The sequence below is a fragment of the Beta vulgaris genome, chromosome 1, assembly GCF_026745355.1.
Source record: "Beta vulgaris subsp. vulgaris cultivar EL10 chromosome 1, EL10.2, whole genome shotgun sequence".
NCBI lineage: Eukaryota > Viridiplantae > Streptophyta > Magnoliopsida > Caryophyllales > Amaranthaceae > Beta > Beta vulgaris.
The window spans coordinates 15567993-15577839 of NC_079202.1; the positions used below are offsets into that span (position 1 = coordinate 15567993).

General features: G+C 36.3%; 1 protein-coding gene across 3 annotated transcripts; it reads left to right on the top strand.

Annotated features, from left to right (window-relative positions):
* Positions 1–446: 446 nt before the first annotated feature.
* Positions 447–7655, top strand: LOC104905891 (peroxisomal OPC-8:0-CoA ligase 1). Of its 3 annotated transcripts, XM_010694547.4 has the most exons (6): positions 454–1455; positions 2184–2633; positions 4198–4343; positions 6792–6859; positions 6976–7078; positions 7236–7655. In XM_010694547.4, exons 1-6 carry the CDS (start codon positions 657–659, stop codon positions 7353–7355), a joined length of 1686 nt encoding a protein of 561 aa, XP_010692849.1. In that variant the 5' UTR covers positions 454–656; the 3' UTR covers positions 7356–7655. The 3 variants fall into 3 exon arrangements, with proteins under 3 accessions (XP_019107809.1, XP_057248437.1, XP_010692849.1); XM_057392454.1 differs by lacking the exon at positions 7236–7655 and having other exon boundaries at positions 450–1455; positions 6951–7078; XM_019252264.3 differs by lacking the exons at positions 6792–6859; positions 6976–7078; positions 7236–7655 and adding an exon at positions 3429–3566 and having other exon boundaries at positions 447–1455; positions 4198–4244.
* Positions 7656–9847: the final 2192 nt, after the last annotated feature.

Below are 9847 nucleotides of genomic sequence, written 5' to 3' on the forward strand. Positions count from 1 at the left end.
ATTGACGTTCTAGGTTATTAGTTTTAGTTTGTATGTTAAATTTAAATTTTAATAAAGTTTTCTGATTATTTGAGTGTTTTGCGTGATTTCACAATTGTATGAGTGATTTGTAAAGTTTCTTCTTTTAAGTTATTTGTGAGTGAGTTGTTGTAAATTAATTTTCGGTAGTTTTCTTTGAATGTCGATTTTGATTTTAACATTCCTTTTGTAATTTAGAAAGGAGAGGGAGGCAAAATAAGCATTTCATTCAAAAGAGGACACCGTTGCTCCCCTTCCCTTATATAACAAGGATGAGTCGAGTCAACTACCGACAACTAATCCAATTGAGATTCAATTATCCACCACACTTTTGGTTTCCCATGCATTGCATAAATATTATAATATCCAATAATCCAATTCCAAAGCATTATAATATATGCTTATATGCACATGTTATTCAAACATATACCACTCACGGTGCTTAAACAATTCTCTTCCATACACATCCACTTGAAACTAAAGTTGGAACTTTCAAATAAACAATAATTCCACTTTCCACTTTCCACTTTCCACTTTCCACTTTCAACCTCACCAATCACCATTTTGCTTCCTAAATCATACTACTACACTACAGTCTACATATCCTACGCACCCCCCTTGTTTTCTTTTTTCCAGTAATGGCGCAAGATAGCAGTATTTCCATAGACAACCCAAAAAGCGGCTACTCCTCCATCAACTCCACCTTCTACAGTAAACGCCCATCAATCCCCCTCCCTCCAAACACATCCTTAGACATAACAACCTTCATCTCATCTCGTCCTCACAAATCCACTACAGCTTTCATCGACGCCTCCAATGGTCGCCATCTGTCTTACTCTGACCTCTGGTCATCCGTGGATTCACTCTCCCACTCTCTCTCCTCCACGTGGAATATTCGTAAAGGCCACGTCATCCTTATACTTTCCCCAAACTCTCTTTCCTTCCCCATCGTTTGTCTATCCGTCATGTCACTCGGCGCCGTCATCACCACCGCCAACCCGCTAAACACGACCCGTGAAATCAGAAAGCAAGTCTCAAACTCCGACCCGAAACTCGCCTTTGCTACACCCGAACTCGCACACAAACTCACTGGGTCGGGTGTCCGAGTTGTACTGCTTGGAGAGGGGGATGGGAAAACGACGACGTTGGAGGAGATGGTGAAGGAGGGAGGAGAGAGAAAGGAGAAGGAAGGAATGAGAGTAATGAGGGATAGAGTGGATCAAAACGACGCCGCTGCGTTGTTGTATTCATCGGGGACTACTGGGGAGAGTAAAGGGGTGATTTCGTCTCATCGGAATATGATAGCTATGGTTCAGGTTATTATTGGACGCTTTAGATTAGATGATGAGTATCAGAGGAGTGGTGGGTCCCTTAATAATGTATTTATTTGTACTGTTCCTATGTTCCATATCTATGGCCTCGTTGCCTTTGCTACAGGTATTCTATTTACTCTCTCTCTCTAACTGCCATTCTATTTACTCATAATTGCCCTGGATAAAAAAAAACTCTCTTTGCTATGACTATTACGAGTAGGATTTAATTGGAATACCATCATATGACTCCTGCTTAAACTACTTTTATTTAAGAGTTATGAATTGATCCTTAGTATTCTGGCATCCGTATTTCCTTATTAGATACTCCTTTTGTGTTGTTTAGTTGCTATATTTACTTCTGCGCAATTGTCATGAAAATATATGCAGATCGTTGAAGAAAAGTTGAACAATTAAGCATTAAAATAAGGATGTAGAAGTAAATAATACGTGGGTATTACATACTAAATGTAGAAAAGTTTAGCAAATGAAGCAAGTGAATTGAAACACTTGAAAATGACAAATTGTAGCAACTAAAAAAAGACGAAGGAGTATACTTTATTCGTTTCTTAATAATTGCATCACAAAGGAAGTGGAGAATAACAAGGAATGTAGGAAGAGAATGTTGGGACCATAATATAGTAAGTATAGTAAGGTAATTCAAGTGGTGAAAAAAAAAAGTAGTGGTATCCTCATGCTTTTTAGTGACATATTTTAATAATATTACTTTTTTTATTATCTTGAGTTTGGTTGCGTCGTGACTATTCCAAATAAGGAAAGTTACTGAGAAACGGAGTAGTATACGGTATAGATATTCTGACCACCAAATACCAATGGATGTCTGATTGGCCACAGGATTACTAGCAGCAGGGGCTACCGTTGTCATCTTGCCCAAATTTGAAATGCATGATTTGCTCCTAGCAATTTCTAAGTACAAGGTTAGTTACTTTCCGCTGGTCCCTCCAATTCTGGTGGCGATGGTGCACAACGCAGATCAAATCAAGAAGAACTATGATTTGAGTTCATTGAGACATGTTTTGTCTGGAGGAGCACCATTAGGAAAGGAAGTGATAGAGGGATTCATGGAGAAGTTCCCAAATGTTGTGATCATGCAAGGGTACGGGCTTACAGAGTCCACAGCAATTGGGGCATCAACGGACTGCTTAGAGGAGAGCCGGAAGTATGGCACTGCTGGATTGCTATCACCAAGCACTGAGGCAAAGATTGTTGACCCAGTGAGTGGAAAATCCTTGGGGGTTAATCAGACTGGTGAGCTTTGGCTCCGTGGCCCTACTGTTATGAAAGGTAGTTTGCCACTATTTCTCGTTCTTCTTGAATTCTGTAGTGTTTAGTGCAATTGTTTTGCTTGCAAACTTTTCCCCCAATAGCTCTATATTCCTGGTTGCATTTTGGCTAAGTTAACATGTTACTTGATGAGACTTCTATGCATGGCATATTGGCATGTATGAAGGTTTGATCTGAAGTAACATTAGCAAAAAGAAACGGAAAAAGAGTAAAACAAATATTGTTCATGTAGCCTAATGCTATAGACTCGAGTATGAAAAGCAAAATTCAATCAACAATCAAGAAATCTAGGTAACCATATAGTAGTTGTATTGAATAAATCAGAGTGATCTAAACAATTACAACTCTCAACCATTCGAGAGGGCTGAGTACTCTCCCAATGATTCCACTTCTCTCTATATTTTTGCATACCTCGTTCAGCTCCCCTAGCTTCTTAGTTATACTTGTAAAAAGAGTACAACTAACTGCTATAACAAACTTCTGACAGCATCTTTGTTTTCCATCTATGTTTAATAAAAACTAATTACAATTAGATAATAGCTGTATAATAAATTACTCAGTTGCCCTTCTTGATTCTTCTGGAATAAATGAATTTGATGAGAGGTTTAGCACCTTGATGCGTTGCACCTAACCCAAATGTCAAGCTCAAGATTTAGACCTGAGTAATTGATCCAGAGATAATAAGATAATAAATGTCTACGTATGGTTTTCTTCCTATACGTCTTTGAATTCTTCTATTTGTCCGAAAGTCTTCTTCGGGAGTCTTCACTAATATGATCCTAGTGTTGCCTTCAGATCTTAAGTCTATCACTTGGAACTTGGACCTCCTAGCTCTGTGTGATGAACTCACTTATCTTGACAGAATCAAGAGCACTGAAATATGGAACTTAAAGGAAGAAGATGGTATTTAATTGATTAAAGAACAATAATAAGGTATAATACAAGCTTCCGAGGGGCTTGTTTCTCTCCCAAAACTTAATTACTAGACTCTCCAATATTTTCAGCATGATTCCTCTCTCCCTAATCTCCTGTATTTATATAGGTTTTCCTCTGCTCTCCTCAAATTAGCTTAGTTCCCTTCCTCCCCAAGCTAATAACAAACTAATATGCAGTACAAAAGAGCCCCTTCCCACTATGCCAGTCTATTACACTCCGGCGTCATTAAAAAAATCATATACTCATATTAAATTTGGTTCCTATTTTATCTTATTGCTTCTACTTTAAATCTATTGCGAAGTGAAAGAACTATACCCATTACTCAGGATGCTGATGTATAGTTGGCACTTGGCCCATGACACTTGACAAAGAATTAAGGTTGGCCTAGTTATTGGAGGCCCTCCTTCGACCCTTGTGACAGGGTTCGATTCTTGCCCCTTGCAAACAAGATTTTCGAATTACTGGAACTTGTGTATGCTCAAAACTGTACCTGTTTAATTAAGTTGCTCTTTGGTGAAACAATAATATTATATCATTATGACCTGAAACTCATTACTTTCTGCCAAACACCATTTTTTTTTTCTGATGCTATGGTACATTTGCCTAATTTTTAAAATCACTGTTGCAGGCTACTTTAATAATGATGAGGCGACTGCTTCAACTCTCACTTCAGATGGATGGCTAAAAACAGGGGATGTCTGCTATATTGACGATGATGGCTTCCTCTTTGTGATTGATAGACTCAAGGAGTTGATCAAATACAAGGGATACCAGGTACCTCTTAGTACAAAAAAAGTTCCATCTTGAGTTGGTTGATTGGTTGCTCTTTTTCTTTCTGTGAGTGTGAATGTGTATTTTCTTGCCCTGCCCTCTCTCTCTCTGCCCGTTTCTTTTGCGGTGGGTGTGACTTGTGAGGGTGGGAGTGTTTTGGTTGTTTGGTTTTTCAGGGACGGGGTGTTAGTAGCGCGTCTGATGGTGCTTCTTTTGTTGATCGATTATGTTTCTTTACTGGTGCTTTCACATTGTGATACATCAGGTTAAGAGGCCTTATATAACCTGCTTCCTGTCTAATATTTTGAATATAATAGTTTAGTTACCGGAGAAATAAAGCTGTTTGCTTTATTAGATGGTGATTTGACCTTTATATGCTCTTCTCCATGGAGCTTGGCAAAATTCATCTCTAAATCAACTACAAGTACTGTTTCCTCTCAAAATCAACAAGTTGAACACATTATACATGAACATATACATGTATGAGTGCCATCAATTTCCCTTTTGTTATTATGAGTATGCATTTCATCTTAAGTTCCTTATGTTAGTGCTGGAAATCAAGTTGACAGGAGTGGCACAGGGGGTAAATTCATAACATATGTGAGGGGTAAAAAGGGAATTGTAACACATCAGGACAGAGGAGAGAATGGATAGCTGTAATTGGGAGATCCTCTGATTATTCTCCTCTCCTGCCCCGTACAATTAGGATCGTTGGGATTAGAATTCCTTTAGAAGCTACAGTAGGGTTAAGAATGATATGATGTAAGGAAGGAGTATAATAGGAGAAGGAAAATAAGTTTAGGCATAGAAGAATATTGAGCATTTTTATTTCAGTTTTGGAGAGCCACTCACCTCTCGAAAGTGAGCCATTTGTATTAGACCTGGGGTTTTCCTTACTCCAAAGCTAATATAATTATCTGAGTTATTGCCTAGAAAATCTTGTTAATCTGATTTCCAGCAGTTGGGTACTTGACCCTCCAAGATGTCTATGGATGCTTGAACATTACAATTTAGGCCAAAAACATGTGGAAAGTTTCAAATAGAGCAGTCGTACACTTAGGAGAAGTACCCATGTTGACAGTTGTGCTAGAGTTTGGGTACTACAGAATGTTCCCACATATTGTATATGAGGCAACTGGAGTTAAATAAACAAGTACTCCCCCCGTTTTCTTTTGTTGTTTCCTGTATTTCCCATTGGAAAATTTCAATACGTTGTTCCTATTTTGAATCCTTTCATACATAGTGTAATTTATGAATTAAATATTTTATTAGTTTTAAGTTGCAATAAATGTATTAACACTATTGAGTAGTCATTTTTTACTTTTTTACCCCCACAAACTTTTGTCTCATTGGTTGCCTAACATAGAGTAACTCAAAGGGCAATATATGTGTTTGCACTAGTTTGTAGTCATTTTTACTCTTTTACCTCTCAAACTTTTGTGTCATTGATTGCCTAACATAGAATAACTCAAAAGGCTAAAATCTTTATTTTTATTTAATTTAATTTTTATTTAATATAATGGAATCTTATCCATTTTCTTTGAGTTGCATTGGTTTCTTTCCCGATTCCAAGTAGGAACAAGAAAAGAAAATGGAGGGAGTAATTGGCTAATTGCAATGGATTAGTGAATATGAATCAACCTGTGGATCTTTTTGACTCCTTGAGAGTCTTGTTGATTATGAATCCTCTTGCAAGAAACTGGCTGTCATTTGTAGATCATTGGGTGTAAAAGGACCATGTAAAAGCTCTAGTCATTACGCCATTGAGAATATGAGCTAGGGCCTAACCTAGGAGCATGGCTTAACATCAAGGTCTTTTTGATTGTTTTTGAAATGTCATATAATCTGTTAGGCTACTTAGGAGATTTAGAGAGAAGGAAAAAAACAAGTAAAAAAAGTGTAATTTTTACTACCAAAAGGTGTTATTAAAAAGTAATCTTTCATAAATTGCCATCACAAACCACGATGCGTGGACCATTGAAACTTCATCTGTACTCACATAAATCACACAAAATCACACTTTAAACTACTCATAAATCATCCTAAGTCTTAGCATAGTTAGGAAACCTTCTAATGTATAACAGAAACAGAAATAGGAAACTCACATATATTAGAAACACATGTCTAGTAAATTATGCCTCAACTAAACTGACAAACCTCAAGCTTTAATATCACACAGCCATGTGATTTACAAAGGGATGTGTGTCTGTTCCTTGAGCTACTGCTTCCGGTTATCATCACATGATCTTGTTGCACTCTCACATGGTCATGTTTTCTTTCTTATGGTATTGCTTCAACAAAATGTATGAACTAGGTCCCTTACTAACTTGGGATGTTATGCTCGATAATTGTTGATCTTCTGTCTAACATCATATGGGCGCGAGTGGAAATTTGGAAATTAGAAGAGCATCTTTAGTAACATGGTTTGGCTCATTTGTCATTTTTTTGTAGGTCCCCCCTGCTGAGTTAGAGGCATTGCTGCTTACTCATCCAGAAATTGCAGATGCTGCTGTTATTCCGTAAGTTCAACTCTACAGATACAGTACATCATCGTTGCTTCATTAGTGTATTTCTATGTTTATCGCTCTGACACACCTAATATCTTATAAGAGAACTATCATGTTTACAAAAACAGGTTCCCTGATGAGAAAGTTGGCCAATTTCCAATGGCATATGTGGTGAGGAAAGCTGGTTGTACCTTATCAGAGAATGAGGTCATGAACTTTGTAGCAAAAGAGGTGAGTTCTGGGCAGTGAACTTTTTATCAATGAGATGGAAAATTTTGCAGAATGGTACACACAAATGACGATGGATATTGAAAAGGACATGGAATCTCACCCGTGTTTTCTGCAGAATTCCTGAATTAAGACCCTTTTATCTTTTTGGTTTATGCAGGTTGCTCCTTACAAGAAAATCCGGAGAGTGGCATTTATAGAATCCGTACCCAAGAATGCATCAGGGAAGATTCTGCGGAAAGACCTAATTAAATTGGCTACTTCTTGTTCGAAACTATGAGCCGGTTCTATTTGAACCCATTAGTGAACAGCTTCTATATGATAACCAAAATCTGTAACCAATAAGCAAAGCTTGATCATTTAGATTCATTGTTATTGGAAAGATGAAGAAATAACCCAGCAAAATATGGCATTGTTGTGTCACCATTGCGTGGGTGATTTAACTGTAATGTGCTTCTGTATAGTTTGCTATAGTGTGTAACTTTTTAGTGTTTGTAGAGGGTGAGATGGGCAAAATTTACCCATCCTTGAATATCCATATTCAAGTGTTCTATTATGTGCTAAAACAGATTCTACTTCATATTGCTATCGCATGTGCTGATTTAAATTCACAGTTACATGATTTGATCCTTATTGTGTGAGAGAGAGCGCTCTTATTGTTGAATCTAAGGAATTTTAGACATATAAAACAGGGCATACAGGTGCAACATTCTTGTCTTTAGGTTGAATGAACAGCAAGCATAATGTTGTTGACACTCCGTAGTTGCCTCAAAAGAAAAATTGGTGAAAAGCTATGTTGATACACACAGTGGTATCAAAACAGATTCTCAAACAGGTTTTGGGTATACCACGACGAACTAGGTCAGACCTGGACAGGTCAAGATTCTGACAGTCAGTATTCCAAGACGTGATTGGTCAGGTTTTGTTCAACTGGGTCGAATACATTTGAATCATGGGATTCCCGGGCGCCAGACAGGTCTGAGTGTTCCATTTACAAGTCGTTCCATTCCCGAGTATGATCGTTCGAGACATATCTTTACCGGGTTTGCGCATGTCATATTTAGGTTTCATGTATGCTTGAGTTGAGTCAAGTGTACTCGGGCTGAATTATTAGTAATGACCTTAGTTTGATCATTGTGAAATATCGGGTCCATTCGCTATTGAACGTCAATTCAACCTCGAGTAACTCCTGGTCGGGCCATCTTGATTTTGTTATGGATTTTGTAAACGAATCAAATTAATAAAAGTATTAAGATCAACATACATATACATGTGTGTGTGCGATAAATATATGGATGATAACGAAAAACCAATAAAAACACTATATTGGTTATCGTGATGTTTAGTGTATTCTCTTAGTCAACTCTTATTTCGACTAATCAACTGTGTAAAACTACTCTAATGAGTAAAGGGGTAGAACGACTCTTTATATGTTTTAATATTATATATTATAACCAACGACAATAATAACGCGTAGAAGATCAATTCCAAACTTTATATAAATGATTTATTATTATAAACATTATGGTTATATTGATGTATAAGTTTGTAAATAGCTACGATGGTAATGAGAATAATAATACTAATAAACATAAAGCGACAATGATAATAGTAAAAATACAAATAATAACAGTAATAGTAACAAGAAAAAGGCTAACAATAAGAACATGAATACTAACAATGACAATAACAATACAATACTAATAGTAATAGTAGCAACAATGGTAATAATAGCAGTAATAATAACAAACATAAAACAATATATATTTACATATTAATAAAATACATGTTATGATGAATATAACAAGATCCCACATGACTATATTTTCATCCGCATATAAATCACAAATGATGGTCAAAGTGAAATTTGTGAATAGTGTAATATATCAAAGTGTAACAATTAAAATGAAACTGAGGGAGTACTATTTAGTAACTAGTAAGTACTTGTTGACTATTTTACTTATGGTTGTTGCCTGTTAACATTTAACTTATTGATGTTATTTTTTAATAAGTAAGAGTGTGTTTTTGGAGAGACGGTCTCACGTCAGTGTTAACGTGAGACCGCTAATGTCATGCTGACATCACGCATGCATCAAACCAGCAGTTGAATTACTTAAGTGCTTGTACATATTAGTTAATTTAGCCTTAAATTGCTTCTTGGTGAATTAGTTAAGCGCTGGAGTATATTAATTTAAGCGCTAGGGTATACTAGTTAAGCGCTGGAGTATGTTAGTTATATCATATATTCCAGATTATAATGCATTTTATTGACCCTAACTTCAGTATCACACATAAAAACATTCTCTCTTTCTTCTCTTATCCACCGAGACACCCTAAAACCTGTATTATTTTCCTCCTCCATTTTCTACATACAACCTGCATTGGCTGTTTAATTTGGATGTAATTAAAATATTTGAGCACGAGTTTGCAATGATAATGTCCACACACACTTTGTTTTTTCACCTGATAATATGTTTATCATGTTTGAATGAAAGAAGAGTTTAACACATATTCATCACAAAGGATAATATATACTACCCATTGTTAGATGATAACTTGCACTTGCAAAAACTTTGAATAAACAGAGCAGATCACTTTTGGTACTGAAAACTTAACTTTTACATTTGAAAGTTTAACTTTTTATTTGAAAAACATAACTAATACCTAAATGTTATTAGTTATTAATTTATTTGTAATAGTCAAATAATATGAAGTAATAGTTATGCTACTAGGATTGTTGTATTTTCATGCCTTGAGAATCATGCACATGCG